This window comes from Pteronotus mesoamericanus, unplaced genomic scaffold, assembly GCF_021234165.1.
Source record: "Pteronotus mesoamericanus isolate MK-2021 breed Mesoamerican mustached bat unplaced genomic scaffold, CSHL_Meso_final scaffold_507, whole genome shotgun sequence".
Lineage (NCBI taxonomy): Eukaryota > Metazoa > Chordata > Mammalia > Chiroptera > Mormoopidae > Pteronotus > Pteronotus mesoamericanus.
The window spans coordinates 72,403-90,787 of record NW_026555319.1 but is presented as its reverse complement, the minus strand read 5'-3'; the positions used below and the strand labels follow the sequence as shown (position 1 = coordinate 90,787).

General features: G+C 47.4%; 1 protein-coding gene across 2 annotated transcripts; it reads left to right on the top strand.

Moving 5' to 3' along the window:
* LOC129087345 (zinc finger protein 268-like) lies at positions 1-8,750 on the top strand. Of its 2 annotated transcripts, XM_054594204.1 has the most exons (3): positions 1-33; positions 3,079-3,277; positions 8,572-8,750. In XM_054594204.1, exons 1-3 carry the CDS (start codon positions 1-3, stop codon positions 8,748-8,750), a joined length of 411 nt encoding a protein of 136 aa, XP_054450179.1. The 2 variants fall into 2 exon arrangements, with proteins under 2 accessions (XP_054450179.1, XP_054450180.1); XM_054594205.1 differs by lacking the exon at positions 3,079-3,277 and having other exon boundaries at positions 8,574-8,750.
* Positions 8,751-18,385: the final 9,635 nt, after the last annotated feature.

Below are 18,385 nucleotides of genomic sequence, written 5' to 3'. Positions count from 1 at the left end.
ATGGGCGCCAGGGTCCGGACGGCTGCCCTGTGGGTGAGTCGGGCTTTCTCTCCTTTGTGCAGAGCCGTCCCCGAAGCGGACGTGTGTACCCGCCAGCTCTTCCAGGGCGATGGAAATGTCGTTTCCTGATGACATTGTTGCAAAACTACCTTACTAAAGGTCACTGAAGTTAAAAACTCTTTTCATGAGGTGTAAATTATATACCATAGAATCCATCCGTTTAAAGTATATCATGTTGCCCTGGCTGGTGTGGCTCCGTGGATTGATCACCAGCCGGAGAACAGAATGGTCGCCGGTTTGATCCCAATCTGGGCACCTGCCTGGGTTGCGGGCCAGGTCCCCAGCTGGGGGGGCGCGCGAGGCCACCGATTAATGTAGCTCTCACACAAAAGAGTATCTCTCCCTCTTTCTCCTTCCCTTCTCTCTCCAAAAATAAATAAGATCTTTAATGTATCACCCAATCATTGGTACAGTAGCCTTCCCCCCCCCCCCCCCCGCCTTTGTCGGGAGGCTTCCAGGACGCCCACTGGTTGCCTGAAGCCTTGGGCGGTACTGAACCCTGTATATGACGAGTGTTCACTGATACACACACCTCCTTCCACTTAAAGGAACCACTGTACGGCTTCTCTGTGACATATTCGAACCACCGGCATTGCTCCTGCTGTGCTTTGGGGCCATTAAGTAAAAAGAAGGGTTAATTGAACACAGTGAGTGTGGTGCCACTGCAGCCCTCAGGGTGCACATAGGGCAAAGGGGGTCATCCGTGTCCTGGGTGGAAGAGGGTGGAACAGCGCGGGATTTTAACATGCTGCTTAGACCACTTTGCAACCTAAAACTCATAAATTGCTTATGTTGCGGAATTTCATATTTAATGCTTTTGGACCCTAGTTGACCCTGGAAAGTGAAACAGCAGATGCGGGAGACGGCTGGCTCCCCAGGGCAGCGCAAGGGTCACCGCGCCCGCGTCCCAGAACATGCTCACTGCTGAGGGCAGCCCTGTCGCAACCCACGGTGACTCTCCGTTCCCTGCCGCTGTCCCCTGGGTACCGTTAATCTACTCCGTGTTTTCAAGCATTTACCTATTTTAGACATTTCTATGTCAACTGAATCATTCCGTGTGTGGCCTTCTGTATGGGGCTCCTTTCCTTTAGCGCGTTTCACGGTTGCTCTGTGTTGCTCTCGGACTGCTGCTCTCAGTGATGATGCTCTTGGCCGGGTGTGTGGCGCACTCACCCGGGCTGCACCCGGGACCATTTCCTTGACTGGATCTACTGCTGTGGCTGGACCGGCCCTTGTGGTTCTTATTGTGATTGTAAGAAACACGTCAGCAACAGCCATCAGGGAACTTTGAGAAAACAAGGTGTGCTACTCAGGTCCTGGAGGGCACAGGGCACCCCTGAGGGCCACACAGTAAGGTCAGGGTAGAGGGGGTGCACACACAGGCCTGGGGTTCTGCCTTTTTTGGTGTGGACGAGTGTTCGCATCACAGGTTCACTCTGTTGGTGAGTTTAAAATAGGGTGGAAATGAAATACGGCCGTTGTTACAGTACACTAAACGCTCTTCAGGTGTTACCTGTTTATTGCTGTTGATTAATGGTGCTTCACTCTCTTTCTGCTCTGTTTCTCTCCTCCAGAGGTGACCATTTTTACAGTTTCTAGTTCATCTTCGCAGTGATTCCTTTGGAGATCTAAGCAGGCGCGTGCACTCGCACACCCACCCCCTGACCTGACAGGCCGTTTCCTAGCGTTGGGCCTCCCTTGTCTCACATGTTCATGTTGTATTTTGTTGAGAAATTTTCTGGAATAAGACTTCTCTGGACACTTCCCTCTTTTTATCCTCCTGTCCCTCTCTTCCTCTTGATTCATTTTTTAGATCTTCTTGTGTTTTTTTTTTTAATCCTTGCATGAGGATATGTTTATTGATTTTAGAGAGAGACATTGACATGAGAGAGAAACTCCCATCAGTTGTCTCCCATAGGAGCCCAGACCAGGGATGGAGCCCCCAGCCTTTTGGGTCAGGGGGACAGTGCTTCACCCAACTGAGCCACCTGTTCTTACATGCCCACAGCACTGTGAGGTCACTTAGTGACGCCATGGGAATGTATTTTTCAGTTGCCTGCAACTCAACTTGAGGAACATTGCTCAGAGTCCACTCCAGGGAGGTGCTCTCCCGTTGGGGATGCACACTCATTGGTGACTTTGGAGACCTGCAGCTTGTGGGCCAGCAGAATCTTCCGTCATTTCCCACACTTCCTCTGCTGGGAACTGTTCCGTTTCCGAGGAGACCTGTCATCTGGGTCTTGTTCATTGTAGGTGTCTGGGGTTTTTCTGGTCTCTTGTTTTTATTGGGAGTTTTTGGGAGATTAAATGATGACACTGCTGCCCTGATCTCATCCTATTCTCAATGTTTTAAGAAGAAGTAACAGTCAGTGAGAGAGGTGAAGTGAATTTATTTATTCTTTTTTAAGATTTTATTTATTTCTTTTTAGACAGATGGAAAGGGAGGTAAAAAGAGAGGGAGAGAAACACCAGTGTGTGGCTGACTCTTGTGCATTCCCCACCAGGGACCTGGCCCACAGCCCAGGCCTGTGGCCCGACTGGGAATCGAACCAGCATCCCTTTGGTTCTCAGGCGAGTGCTCAGCGCAGTCATACCAGCCAGGGCTGAAGTGAATTTATTCATGAACATCTGAATGGTGAGAGGAGGAACTCTAACTGAAACAGACTGTTTCATTCAAAATCCATTGCTTGTGTACACCCCACCTAAAACAGTGTTTACTTTTGACCATCTGGCATCTGGTTCTTATTTAAGTGGCTGCCCAAGGTGGTTTGACTCTCAGGGTGGTCATTGTGCTTGTGGGGTTCTGGGGCCCTTGCAGAGTTGGGGGTGGGGAGACTGTCCTCAGTGCGCTAGGTTTCCTGTGTTCGTGTGTCTCGCTTCTGCCCCGCAGTGGCACTGACCACAGTCAGCAGAACCACCCGTCCTGGCCTCCTGCAAACATGGTCTCTGGCAAAGGAGACCAAGGCTGGAGCCCAGAGGACAGATGCTCGATAAAGTGGTTTGCTCTCGAGTCTACAGGTCCCACCCCTTCAGGAACGAGACAGTTCAAGCAATAGGATCAGAAAGCTCCAAGGCCAGGAACCCACCATGGGTCAAGGGACCCCTGACCAGAGGCCTTTCCCAAGAGGACCCCAGCAGAGGCACAAGAGTTACCGGACAGAGCAGGCCCCAGGCTGGCTGTTTACTTCCCAGGAGCAGCCGAAATCCACCAAGTCCCAGGTGAGTTGATTGTTTATTGATACCCACTTCTTTATTGCTTTTATTCATTAGCTTAATTTTTTTGGTGGGGAGAGGGAGGTGATTCTTAGCTTGAAGGGTCAAGTCCATCACTCCCCGGTCTGTGGCCTGCTGAGCACTGTGGCTCCTGTGAAGTCTCTGCCTGCCTTCCCACATTCCCCGATGTCCCCATACTGTTTCCATCTCTTTTCACCTCCCCCAAAATTACGTTGTTTCTTACGGATATTCTTTTGTTTATGCATTTATAACATTTGCATTGTTGTTGCTGTGTTTATATTTTGAGTTCCCACCCCCGCCCCCCACAGCCCCTGGCAGCCACCGCTCTCCGTGTTCTCCCTGTGATTTCAGCGCCCCGGGAGCCCCTGTCCGTGCACGCGTGTAGCCGGTGTCTCGGTGCGTCCGCCTTGCTCCGTGGGACGTGATGTCTGCGGTTTGTCCGGGATGGAGCGTGATGCATTGCTTCCACTTTCTGAAGGCTGAGTCACACTTCGTCTTATGTGCAGACGACGCTTACCCCGCTGATGAACGGGTGGGCTGCGCCCACATTTTGGCCATTGTGAGCAGTGCTGCTGCTGTGAACATGGATGTGAGTGTCTCTTCAAGACCCTGCTTTCAGTCCTTCTGGGTGTATCCCCAGACTTTTCTCTTAACACTGCTTTTGTCACGTCCCATGTATTTGGTGTGTTGTGTCTGGTTTTCTTTCAAGTCTAACTATTTACTGATTTCTCTTTTCACTTATCTGATCCATCAGCTTCGCTGTTTGAGGACTGCCCACCCCCATACTACTTGTCATAGCAGCTACAGCATTCGATGTTCCCACCAGTATGTTTCTAGTTATGTATGTCGTCTTTAATTTCTACCGGCAAGGTTTTCTAGTTTTCATTCTACATGTCATTTACCTACCTACCAAGGTTTATTTATTCGTAAGTATTTTATTCTTTTGATACTATTATAAATGGAATTTTTTTCATAATTTGCTTTTCAGATTGGTAATTGTTCGTGTATAGAAATACAACTGCCTTGGCTGGTGTGGCGCAGTGGACTGAGCACCGGCCTTCGAACTGAAAGGTTGCCAGTTTGATTCCTAGTCAGGGCACGTGCCTAGGTGGCGGGCCAGCTACCCAGCTGCGGGCGTGAGAGGCAACCAATTGATGTTCCCCTGTGCTTTGCAGCCTCATGCTCAATCCGCTGAGCCACACCAGCCAGGGTTAGGATATTTTTTAAAAGCAAAGATTAAAAACAAATTTTTTTTAACAGATAATTTTTTTAAATTGCTTTGCGAGAAACATCATTTATTGTTCCACTTATTGATGCAGTCATTGGTTGACTTTTAAAAATACTTTATTTTAAAAAGATTTTATTTATTTATTATTTTTAGAGAGGGGGAAGGGAGAGAGAAAGAAAAGAAACATCAACGTGTGGTTGCCTTTCAAGCGTTCCCTACTGGGGACCTGACCCACAACCCAGGCCTGTGCCCTGACTGGGAATTGAACCAGCAACCCTTTCGTTTGCAGGCCAGCACTCACTCCACTGAACCATGGCTCACTGGAGTTCTCATACGTGCCTTGACTGGGGATTGAACCCACAACCTTGGTATATCTGGACAGTGCTTTAACCAGCAGAGCTGCCCAACCAGGGCCAATACGTTGGATAACATTTGTATCTCAAAATCTGTTGAGACAATTTGTGGCCTAACATTGTTTATCCTAGAAAATGCCCCATGTGCACTTGAGAAGAGCAGGTGTGCCGTTGTTGGGTAGAATGTTTTGTGTATGCATCTTTGGATCTAAAGTGAGTCTCTTGTAGACAGCATGTAGCTGAGAGAGAAACATCGACGTATTGTTCCACTGCTTTATGCATTCAGTCATTGATTCTTATATATGCCCTGACTGGAGACCGAGCCTGCAACCTTGGTGCTCTGGAACGATGCTGCAAGCGAGGTAGCCGGCCAGGGCCTATTCCCACACCCCCCGCCCAGCCCCAGAACTAACACATCCTCTCTTGCAGCGGCCACTTCTGTGGTGCCTTTCGCAGACTCCGCCTGCGCCATCAAGCAGCATTGCTCCCCTCCCCCTCCGGGCCCCTTGTGCACTGTTATCTCATCCTTGCATTTGTGTGTTTTCACTCTTTGCTTTACTCTCTGTGATGCTTCCTGGGAGCAGGACTGTGTTCCATCCGTTTTTATATCCTCTGCGCCTAGTTGCATACATAGCAGCTAGAGATCAATAGCTGTTGCAGAAGTCGGGTGACCAACCATCCACGTTTGCCTGCACCTGTCTGTGTCTAGGAAAATCTCTTCATCCTGCACAGACTGAGGCAGCTGGTTGCCCTGTGCCTGTGGCTCCCAGGATAGATTAAACACTGGGAGATACCGGCGTACTTGGCTTTATTGCAGTTCATGTTTTGTTCTTTGAAGATACTACATTTTTTACCAGACCCCCTACGAGTAAAAAGATTATGGCTTGCTGAAAGTTCAGATACTGGTTATTATTTTTTAGCAATAAAGCATTTTTTTAATTAAGGTTTATACATTGTTTTTTGGCTTTGACATAACGCTGTTACACAGACTTTAGTGTGGTGTAAACGTAACTTTTATATGCACTAGGAAACCACATTTATGTGGCTCTTCATTGCGATACTCGCGCCATGGCAGCCGTCTGGAATCAGCCTGCAGTGCCGTGGGCTATGCCCATGTGTGTGTAACGAGCAGCCTTTTTGCTGCCTCCTCTGTGCCCACGTTGCACTCTGCACGTTCTTCGGTCCTGGCTTCTTTGCCTCCCAGGTGCACTTACACGTGTTTAACTTTGCTTTCCTGTGCATTGTCGAACCCCTTTGGGCAGGACTTCGTTTCACCCCCTGTACTACCTGAACACCTGGTACCTGATATTCTCATGTTGCATGAAAGGCTGACTAATACCACACATATTGATGGGAAGGTTTTCAACAAATTTCTGGTTTTATCACAAAGTAAAATGTTACTGATGGAAACTCTCAGTAAGCAGTCTGCTGTTGCCCACAAACTCAATGAGAGAATCCGAAACTGCATGGGAATATATGGTTTCAGGGGTCGCTGCCGTGCACGGGTGTGTTTGTGCACTTTACCTGGGAAGTGTGGCGGCTGCTGGACCCAGCTCAGAGGCACCTGCACAGGAGCGTGATGCTGGAGAACTACAGTCACCTGCCGTCCCTGGGTGAGCGCTGCTGCCCGGGGGGCGGGGGGGCGGGGGCGTGTGCTCGCCTGGCTGCTTTCCTGCAGCTTTAAGCTGGGGGGTGGCTTTTGTAAAATACCGAGTGATTTTAGACTTCCCTGTAGACGCCAGGTTCTCTTAGTCTCCCTTTGTCATCAGGTTATTCTATTTGGATGGTGCTTATTTAGCCAGAGTACGAAAGGGCAGCTTCTTCATGCTGCCCCTTAACCGAATCGCCCCATTTCTGAGGTGTCCCTGAACCCCAGGCAGCTGTGGTCGAGGTTGTCTGTGGTTTTCCGTGCACAGGGGTCAGCCCACCAAGCCTGGCCAGTGTCACCTTCTGGTTGGGACACGGGAGCTGTGGATGATGCAGGCCCAAGTTCCAAGTCAAGGCCATTCAGGTGACGTAGATTTTTCTCCTTTTTATGTAGAATTGGTGTGAATTCTGAAGTGACGTGCACCTTGTGCTTGTACTTCTTGTCTCACCTGTAAACATTCTTACTCTCCTCCCTGACTTTAGTCTTTTACTTTCCCACGCATCTTGATGTGATTTCCCCATCCCTTCAACTTCCTTCCCGGTTTTTAAATACATTTTTATATCCCTTACACTTACATTCCATGACGGCAGCCCCACCCTCCCTCCTTCTCCCTCAGACCACCCCTTCCATGTTTCTCCGTGCTGATCACTGTAATGTCCTCACTGTCCTTGCCAAACAACTCCTGCATCAGTTGAGAGTGTCGGTTTTCCCACCTGTAGCCAGAATTCCCCCCTTTCCTCGGGCGGAGCCCGCTGCACCCCTTCTCGTACTGCACATGGATCTGCTCCTACATCTGCTCGTACTCCATTGGCTGCTCCTGCCGTTCTATGTGCAAAGGAGTCTTTTTTTCTATTTACCACTTGCCTCGTACAGTGTACCTTTTAAAAGACTTCCATTCTGAAGAGTTAAGCTCTTTTTTCTCGATCGGTGATTGACAGGCCATCCCTCTGGCATCTGCTCTGTGGTGCTGGGTGTGACTTGTCCGCACTGCATCTTGCCTGCCTGAGCCACTCCCATATCTCAGTTTCAGAAGCTGGCATCATCTCTCCCTCTGCTGCACGGCCACATCCTACCTGCTCACCTTTGTGACTGTTGCTTGTTCATTCTTGCACATTTCTAGTTCTTCCTTTTTTCTGTTAATACGTTTTTCTGTTTGCTGTCATGGTTGGCATATCCCTTTAGGGCATCTAGATCAACTCTGCCCTGTCTCCCTGCTGTCAGCCTCCAAGTCTTTGTCATTGTGCCTGAGGTCTTCTTCCCTATCTAATTTGTATTTTGGCTTTGTGATTTTAAAAAATTTTAAACAGCTTTCTGTCTACCCAGCCCCCTCTTTGTTTGCTCTTCCCCCCAACCCCCAGAGAAAACCACTTTTCATCTCTTTCAGGTCTAATGGTATTTACCTCCATGTGTCTAAGTAACCAGCTTATTCTCCTTCCCTTTGTCTCCCCCTTCTCTAGTGATGATCAGAGCTGCAACCTTGGCCTCTCTGGGCTGCACTCTAACCAACTGAGCTTCCCTGGGCAGGGCCATCCGGAAGCTTTTGCTCTTTTTTCTGTCCTTAGTGTTCTGAAACGGTATGACGGTGTTTCTGGCGCATTTATGATCATCTCTTTGCCTGGTATTCCAAGAGGACTGTGTACTAATCTGCAATGTTTTCTGCTGTTTCTCGTGAGCTTTGCACTGTTTGGAATATACAAAGTGTTCAACAATTATTTATTAAATGATACTAATCATTAGAGATTTCATCCATTCTCTTTGTATTTTGCTCATTTTTCATGTTGCCTACTTTTGCCTCCTTTACCCATGATGCAAACCTTCTAAACACAAAACAGTCTTTATTATCATCACTTGCCCCTGCCTATCTTCAGTTTTGGTTTTGCTTTGCTTTCTCCAGTGCCCAGGAGCTTGGGGACATTTATACTTCAGATTTGATGTATATTCAGGTCTGATATCTGAATGTAAAACAATAACCTCGTGACATGGCATTTTTAAGGCAATTTTATGCTCTACCAGAAGCATATTTTTATTTGTAACGTGTTTCTATTTGTAAACAAAATCTGTAAAATTTATAATCACATGGAATGTTATCAGGAAAATCAAGACAAGTTGGGAAGCATGGCAAATTGCTTTGAGTGTACTACATTTGGAAAACTATGTCTTCTTACTACAAATTATATTTCTTCAAGACAGACGCCTTATAAATGTGGCACATGTGGAAAGAGTTTGAAATATAGCATAGACTTCAACAGTAATTATGCTGGAAAGAATCCTAATGGGTTTTATGCACAAAGGGAATCATTCCTCCATTCTAAACATGAACAAACTCTTTTTGGAATAAAATACTGTCAAAGTAATGGATCTGGAAAAATTGTCAACAAGTCACAACTCCTGTGCCCACTAATCTATACTGGAGGAAAGCCCTTTGAATGCCGTTACTGCACAAATGTCTTCAGCAGCAAGTCCTACCTCGTAGTGCATCGGCGAACTCCTGCAGAGATGAAGCCCTACAAATGTGGTGGCTGTGAGAGAGACTTCTGCCTCCAGTCTCACCTCAGTGAACACCACAGAAGTCACGCAGGGGAGAAATTATATGAATGCAGTGAATGTTGGAAGAATTTTCATTGCAGTTCACAACTCGCTATACATCAGGGAATTCACACAGGTGAAAATCCTTATAAATGCTGTGAACATGGAAAAACTTTGAGTAGGAAACACCAGCCTGTTTCGCACCAGAGAACTCATTCAGGACAGAAACTCTATGATTGTAATGAACGTGGGAAAGCTTTTGGTTTGAACTCACAGCTCACTATACATCAGAGAATTCATACAGGAGAGAAACCCTTTGAATGCAGTCAGTGTCAGAAATCCTTTAATACAAAGTCACACCTTCTGGTTCATCAGAGAACCCACACAGGGAAGAACCTTACCGTTGTAGTGAGAGTGGGAAGGCCTTTACTTTCAAGTCACAGCTCATTGTACATAACGGAACACACACTGGGGGAAGGCCCTAGGGATGTAACCAGTGTGGGAAAGCCTTCAGTGTGAAGTCACAGCTCATTGTGCACCACAGGAGTCACACAGCTGTAAAACCCTACGGGTGCACTGAATGTGGGAAAGCCTTCAGGAGCAAGTCATACCGCGTTATACACATGAGGGCCCACATAGGCAAGAAACCACATGAATACAATGAATGTGGGAAATCTTCAGTTTCAATTCTGTACACCAGAGGATTCACACAGGAGAGAATCCTTATGAATGCAGTGACTGTGGGAAAGCCTTCACTAGGAAAGATCATCTCGTTTCACATCAGAACTCATGCAGGGGGAAAATCTTACAGGTGCAGCAAATGTGGGAAAGCCTTTAGTAGCCAGTCATACCTCATTGTACACACGAGAACTCACTCAGGAGAGAAACCATGAGTGTAACAAATGTGGGAAAGCCTTCATTTGGAAGTCACTACTCAGTGTACACGAACGTTCTCATGCAGGGGAAAACCCTTATAAATGCAGTCAATGTGAGAAGTCCTTCAGTGGAAAATTACGGCTCATTGTACATCAGAGAATGCACACAAAAGAGAAACCCTATCAATGCAGTGAATGTGACAAGGCCTTCATTCGGAAATCTCAGCTCATTGTACATCACAGAACTCATTCAGGGGAGAAACCCTATGCATGTAAAGAATGTGGAAAAACCTCTCAGAAGTCAGTTCTCTGTGTACATCAGAGAACTCACACAGGAGAGAAACCCTGTCAATGCAATGAATGTGGGAAAGCCTTTTGCTGGAAGTCACAGCTCATTATGCATCAAAGAACTCATGCATATGAGAAACCTGTAAGAAACTTTCTCTCAAAAGTCAATCACAGGAGAAAACTCATACTGAATACAGACATTGTGAATGTACAGCATGTGGAAGGGCATCCACAGAAAGCTGTTTTTAATTTGTATTTATTTTTAGAAGAAAGTGGGGAGAGAGAAACAGCGACTTGTTGTTCCACATATTGATGCCTTCATTGGGTAATTACTGTATGCGCCCTGACCAGAGTCAAACCCTCAAACGTGGTGTATCAGGATGGCACTGTGACAACTGAGCTACTTGGGCGGGGCCCCAGAAAGGTGTTTTTTAAATCAATGGTTTATTAAACACTGGGGTTTCAGCCCTGGCTGGTGCGGCTCAGTGCACTGAGCACCAGAGGTGCTGAAGCCTGTGAACCCCGGAGTCGCTGGTTCGAGTCCCCGTCTGGGGCACAGGTCCCCACTGGGTGGTGCAGGAGAGGACCTCAGTGTTTGTCTCCCTCTGTTTCGCCCTCCCTTACCCTCCCTTTAAAAAGTAAGTAAAATTAAAACAAAAACCACTGGGATTTTAATGACAGAAAATTTCTACTTTGCATACAATATTCTTAACAAATGCAACTTTTTATTAGAACAAAATGACTTACTAAAATAAATAGAAACCATTTCTATTATTTGTAAGTGGGCCTGTCCGCTGCCTCTTTAGTGACACACATCAATATGGTGCACATTTCTAAGTGGTCAGGATACCTTGATGTCTTGTAAGGTTCAGGATCGGTCACAGTATATGCACAGAGTGAACATGCTCTGCCGACAGGTTGGGTTTCTCACCAACGTATGGAGATGCTAGGCTTTAAAATTGTAATGGACTCCTTAAGTACAGTAAAGCAAACAGAGCTCTTGTTCTTTATCATCTTTCAATTATTAAGTACTTCCTTCTGTACTGATTACCCAGAATAGCTTTAGCTATTGTCATTTTTTTAAATCATCAGCTGAGAATATATTTATTGATTTTAGCGAGAGGGAGAGAAATGTTGATCAGTTTCCTCCCGTATGTGCCCTGACTGGGAATTGAACCCACAACTTAAGTATGTGCCCTGACCAGGAGATGAAGTGCAACCTTTTAGTACATAGGATGACACTCCAACTGAACCATCTGGACAGGGCACAAGTGTCATGTTTAATCCTTGTGCACTTGTCTTTACTTCAGCTATGCGGTATTTTTGTAATACATTTAAGTGATGCTGAAGTATGTACACACACCTCTAGTGTCAGGGTGGTGAGAAACCACTTCGTCAGCTGCTTATGAAGTCTTTGCTTCACAGTCTCACCAATTTCCTTATGTGAATGAGCATTAATGTGGAAAGAACTGGGTCCCTGGCAATTAGATTAGCACTATTTTGAAGAATATGAGGATTCAAAACTGCAAACATTTCTGGAGCACCCTCCACTTTGTATTCTTTACTTCAGGAGGGAATCTGTCTCCTGTTTCTTCCTTGAAGGAGGTATGTAATAATTTCTGAGTGACTAATCCTTATTGTTTTCAGCTCATTATACAGGATATAATCTCAAGATACCTGGAATGAAGAATGATGATTCACAGAAGGGAAGAGAAAGCTCAGATAAAGAAATAATTTCAGATATTTGCTAAAGGATAGCCCCTAAATCTGGAAAATCTCATGAATATGTATTTTGTCACTGATGTTCCGATGAAGATGCACACACAGTAAGAGTGAGCACATAAGGGAAGATCTGCATTCAGTTTACTGCTGCGGATGTCAATTCAATTTTTAAAGTAGCCATACTGTGTGATGCAAATCCACATGAAATCTTGAAACAGTAATCAAATAATGTGGGAAAGGATCGTGCTGGCTTCAATGTTAATCGTAAATGCAATGGAAAACTTACCAGATATTTGACACTTAGCAGAAATTAGTAGATGAACAACCAGTAAACAAAAGAGAACTTTGAATCTCTGTTGTGGAAATCTATATAGTCCCTCCAACCCTGCCCTAGCCCCAGAAGACAAAGGGGTTCCAGAGACTTTTCTGTAACAGTTGATAATTTCAGAAAAGTTCAAGGGAAGATAATTCCAACATTTTACAATATCTCTCAGGAAACAGACATGGGGGGGGGGGCTTTTAAGACATTTATGAACATTGATTATAACATCCTAAGTGGAATTTTAGCAAAATTCCATGTAATCATGTATATTTTTAAAAGTCTTGACAGTGTTAAGTGTAGCAGACAACTAATTAATAATGAGCCTGGTGTTCTTTCATTAACAACAGAATTGCAGTATTTTTCCTAATGGCAATGTGAACTGCCAAAAAGCTACAGTTCTCTACTTTCTTTGCAGTTAAGTATAATTACACTACTAAACCATGCGTGAACGGGAAATAAGTTGTTGAGAGTGTCTAATGGGAAGGTTCTTCAGAAGGAAGAGAGACTCCTGGGAGATGCCCCTACTGTACTTTAATCTCCAATATGCAGCAGGTCACGGTTGGGTTTCAGGAGCCGCCCTAGATTCAGAAACCCTGTGGAGGAAGAAGCCAACTGCAGAATGCAATGGCAAGAGTGACCGGGCTCTCTGGTTACGATGGAGCTGCCATAGCCACCGTATGCTACGAACATCTGGGTATGTTCTACACAAAAGAGAACTAGACTGCCTTGTTTCAGCCACCTTTCAGGGATCGGGAAGAGTTGGTTCTGTTACATGCAGCTGAATCTGATCCTACACTAGGGTGTCTGGAAGACAATAGTAGAAAATCATTTGATAAAAAACAACCACACTGCCAGATAAAGAAAAGCCCTACTATTATCTCAATATGTATAGATATATCATTTTATGTAATTTAATACCTACAGATATTTTAAAATTAGGACGGGAAATGAACCCCTTTAATTCCTTCAAGGAGTGTGTGCGCAAAAATGACTTCATGCCATGTGTGATGGTAAAACTACAGGCGTACCCTTAAGAAAATTACAAGGATGCTTATTACTTTTATTGAACATTGTAATGGAAGTTCTAGCCAAGGTGTGAAAACAAAAAGTTATAAAAGAATTAGGGATTAGGGCAGAAACAAAAATATTTCTAAATTTCTAATTTTATCCCAAGCAGTTGTGTTCTGGTTCAATAAACTGGGTAAGCCACAAAGTCAAGAAACAACAGAACCGCAAGTGAACAAAACAGTACAAAGTCAGGAACATTCTATATAAGAAAAAGTTGGACTCTTTGCAACAGTATGGATGGACCTGGAGAAGATTGTACTAATGGAAATAAGGCAGAGAAAGACAAATACCGTATGATTTCACTCATATGAGGAATTTAATAAACTGAACTAAAGCAAAATAGAGACAGAAAGGGAGGAGGATGACAGCCAAGGGCAGGCAGAGGTTAGGGGCTGGAGGGACTGAGGACGAAGGGCTCACACACATGGACAACGGGGCGGGGCCTGGGGAGGAGGCGGAGTATAAGGGGGCCGAGTGGTAACGGAAAAAATACAGTAGGGCACTGAAGTCGTAAAAAAAAACAAATTACGCTGTCAGAAAAATGAAAGTGTTGCTGCTCTCATCCTTGGTGCGGCTGCAGCAAGAGGAGGGGTCCTGCAGAGGGGAGGGGACACCACACTGGGCACAGTGGCCTGTGGACTGGCCTGACAGCCCAGACTCCCCGGGAACCCCACCACAGGGGCGTTTCCAGGCAGCTCTTTCCCATGGCACATCATGAAACCCCTGGAGACAGTGTGACAATGTGCTGCTGGCAGAGAAAGCAAAGAAAGGACTGTGCTGAGGTCCTCTCCTAAGTGCAAGGCAGAGGCTATGCGGAGGCAGGAGAGCGGACAGTGCAACAACTGGAAGACACCCGTGAGAAGCCCACTTTGAGGCTGAAGGATGGGGAAAGAACGCCCTTCCCTGGCGCCCTCCCCTGTGAACGGAAACCACACCAAGGCACTCGGGACTTGGAACTTGAAGACATGGGAGAGGGGCGAGGAGAGCTGACTCTCCTCCAAGGCATCCTAGGCCTTCACAGGGCGGGGGGTTAGCGGCCAGAAAACTGGAAAGCAAGGGGACCTCTGCATCCCAGAAAGCACGCAGTGTGAGGCAAGGAGGTTATTTCACACTCTCTGAAAGCTGGCAGTTCTGCTGTGAGCACAAGCTGATCTCAAACATTTCCACGTTCAGATCCCAGGGTCTACTGAGGGAAACATCCTGATCCTGCCATCAAAATGGTTGAAAGAAGTTGTGATGTAAATCCAACCCAGAGCTGCAATGAAGCTCAGGCGAGCTTAAACACAGGAGAGACTGAATCCGCCTCACCCAATCTTAACAGCTGCCGTTAGAAAATAAGCACCCTTCAACAGAAGTATATACCCAGGGCAACAAATCAGGAGTAAAGAGATTATCCATAATTATGAAGGCATCATTTCACCGAAGAAATCCTAAATGTGCATGCACTGAACCGTGACACTTCAAAGCCATACAAAAACTGAGCTGAAAGGAATATACTCTGTCATTTTAGTTGGGCACATTTATTTCTCAGTAACTGGGACACCAAATTTCAGGAAGGTTATATAGATGAACTGAGTAATGCCATCCACAAAGTAGAGCCAAGGCAATTCCATAATAATCAAACGCAGATCATACACTAGTTTTCATTATGCATCATGTTGATGTTTCTCTCCCACTCTAAAAATGAAAAGTTTTTTAAAAGGTAAAAGAGTTACATAGTAGGCAAAAACTTTCAACAATTTAGATGATATGGACAAATTTCTTGGGGAAAAAACCTAAGAGCGAGAAAAAGAAAAGTTGAATACAAAATTGAAAATTTCCACAATGAAAGCGTGAAGCCTGGATGCCTTCCTTAGTGAATCCTTCCTGACAGTTAAAGAAGAAATAATTCCAATCCTATAAAAATTTCCAGAGATTAGGAAAAGTAAAACAATCCTTCCCGATAGTTTTACTTAGACCAGCATAACTGGTGACAAAATGAGACAAACACATTGAAAAAACAAAAATGTAGATGTATCTCTTTCATAAACATAGATGCAAAAATCCTAAACAAAAAGGCAGACTGAATCTAGTGATGTGTAAAAATTATATGATGATCATGTGGCTTATTCCATCCATGCAAATATGATTTAACTAAAAAAACCACTATTCCACCACAACACCAAAATAAAGGAGAAAAACCTAGTCCAGAGACATAGAAAAAAGTTACTGAAATTAAACTTGAATTTATTCAAAGCAAAACATCCTAAAACTAAAGATAAATCCCATACCTCATATGATAATTTGACGTTATTAACTGTAAGTCAATGTATTTTATGACCCTAATTCATTGTTGTTAGCCATTTTTTTGTTTGGCATTTGCTGAACACTGAATGTCCCAGATAAGATGTTTACAAACATTGTCTTATGTGAGCCTCCGACCCCACCCTGAGCTAGCGACCCCTTCCCTTGTTATTAACGAAGAAACAGTCCAGTGAATACTGAAACACTTCAGAGGCCCCCCATCGTTAGGTGGCCTCCTCTCACTCTCGGACGGAAAGCCTGCATTCCTCGCTTCAGCACAGAGCTCTTGATATTCGCAAGCGTCCTCAATGAGGACAAAGTCTTCCTAAGCTTCCGTTTTAATAGGGGCCTAATCTTGCAAGGAAAGGTCATGAACCCAGGCGAGCTGTAAATAACAAGCTGCCTTTGCTCTCGTACTATGCTGTCTAACGGGTCATTAGCACAGAGCGCATTCGAAAGCAAACTTACCTGCTGTTTCTTCGGTACTTGGATATTCCAGGGTCCATTGACTGGACTGAGGTTCAAAGAGTTCAGAGAGCGACCCGGACTGGCCCCCTTGGAGACGTGGCGTGGCTCCGAGAAGGGGCTCTGCTTCCGTGGCCGGAAGGCGTTTCCCGCAGACGCCGGGGAGGAGGGTGTTGCTGCAGGCAACGTCTCTCCGCGCCCCTCCTCGTACTGGGTCCCTCGGGTTCGCCTCCCCCAACCCCGTTTGCTGTTTTCTTTTTCCACGCCTTGGAGAGACTCGAAACAGAAAAACAAAGTATCTTTTTATAAAAGTTAGAAAACATGAATAAGAAAAAAATCAAAATGCCTAATAAACATAATTCTATCTCCCAGGGTCAATCAGGATTCAACATTTTATGTCTGTACTTTTCAAATGGGCTCCCATCACTCACACTGTCTCGTAAGCGCCATTTTTATTGTACGACGCGTCGCGGTCCCCACCGGCCGTCAGCAGTAAGTGTGATTAGTTAGCAAATCTTCCGCCAGCCGCTTAGATTGGCCCCAGACTTTCTTCAGCAAACGCTGAAATGTCTTTTTGCCGAAGTCTTTTGCATAAGCTTTGCAGCCAGATATTTTTTTTTCTTTCCAGTCAGACCTTGACCACCCTTTAAGGGCCAACTCGCAGCCTTCCTCTCTCGTTTCTGGAACACGCTGGGGAGGGCAGCTCGCAAAGTGTGAACTGCGCCGAAGGCCGAGTCTGACCAGGACGTCAGCAGCTCAGGGATTCCCACCGACTCGGCCAGGGTCAGCGAGCGCCCGGACCCCGCCCTCCGCCCTCGTGGAGATGTCCCCAAGGCGCGCTGCCCGACGCTCGGGATCACGCGGAGGTCAGCCCGGGCGCGGCATCAGGTTCGCTCGGGGCTCTTCCCGGTGCCCCTCGGGCCCGGCTCATGGAGCCCCCTCCTGAACCGCGAGCCCCGCGGCCCGCAGGTCTCTGCTCCCGCCCTGAGTCCTTGGGTCCCACGGGTCCAGGGAGCGATCCCTGCAGGGCTTGGCTCCTCGGTCCACCTAAACAGGTGGCCTGGGGTCAGCCAAGGGTCACCGCTTCCTCCTGCCCCCGCCTCTGGTGAGTGGGAGCGGTGGCGCCCTCGCCTCCGCCGCAGCCCCCAGGAGCCGTCTGCTCCGCCCAAGAGCTGAGGACTTGGAGGGCCAGGTTCGATGGCGCCTCCGAACACCAGAATCTCTTGGCGCCCCCTGGACTGCGCGGACCCCGGTAACAGGGGGAGTCAGGCGGGGCCCTCGTTCGGATTGGCCGCAGGCTCGATACTTTGTAGCGACTGCACCTCCTGCACCACCCGGGCGCCGCCGCGGCGCCTCTCCGCAGCTGCGGGAGGAGCACGTGCGCGCCGGGAGAGCGCGGAAGTGGGCCGGGGGTGGACCGAGGGGGCCCGCGTCCCGGGGCGGATGCAGCAGGGCAAGACTCGGCTTCCGCGACGAGCAGCGCGCGGTGAAAGGTACGTGGCGTCGGGTCCTACCCAGAGGGATGTAGGGGTCAGGCCTCCGGGCACAGCCGCCTCCCCTCCTCCCCTCCTCCCCTCCGCTCCATCCCCTCTCAGGGCCGGGTACCTTCAGGGTCCGGGTCCCGTCCTCAGGAGCCCGCCCTTTCGCCTCCTTCCCGCCCCTCCTGGAGCCCGTTGGGTCAGCGCTGGAAGAAGCCCGGGTCTTGAACCTTCCTGTCCCCGTCGAACCCCTGCACCCTTGGCTCCCTCAGGGACATGGGACCTGGGCCTCCTGCCCATCCAGGCGGGGTGAATCGCACGGCCCCGAATCAGGACCGGGGAAAGTGGCGGCGTAGGTGAGAGCGCATCCGCGGGTGGGCAGGCGGCCGTGGAGCCCGGAGGACGGGGCGGCAGGGCGCGCAGATTTTTCACGACCTCAGTGGAAAGGTCGAGAGCATTTGTTAAAAGTTTATATGTCCCACAGCACCTCCTGTTAACTTGGTCCCCAGGAGTCTGGTCCGCAGAAATAAGGTCTTACCTGTGGAAAGCAGTCACTGGCAAGTTGCCTAAACGTGCAAGGCTGCAAAAGCCTTGAACAAGTTGGAGCCCCTCCTTTCGTGGGATACTTTGCAGGACCAGGCGTATGCGCCAGGAAATGTCTGTGGTACTCGCCGGATAAGCAGTCCCTCTGTGCTGTTAGAAACAGGCGTGTGGCCCCGGCCGGTGGTGTTCAGTGGATTGGGCGCCAGCTTGCGCACTGAACGGTTGCTAGTTCCATTCCCGGCGAGGGCGCCTGCCTGGGTTAAGGGCCAGGTGGTGCAAAGGGCAACCAATC

Bases quoted from the DNA above. Each gene is read 5' to 3' on its own strand.
- LOC129087345 (XM_054594204.1), top strand. From the start codon at position 1: ATGGGCGCCAGGGTCCGGACGGCTGCCCTGTGG. The intron at 34-3,078 runs GTGAGTCGGGCT...TCGAGTCTACAG, and splicing joins TCCGGACGGCTGCCCTGTGG to GTCCCACCCCTTCAGGAACG. The intron at 3,278-8,571 runs AGGTGAGTTGAT...GTTTCTATTTGT, and splicing joins GCCGAAATCCACCAAGTCCC to AAACAAAATCTGTAAAATTT.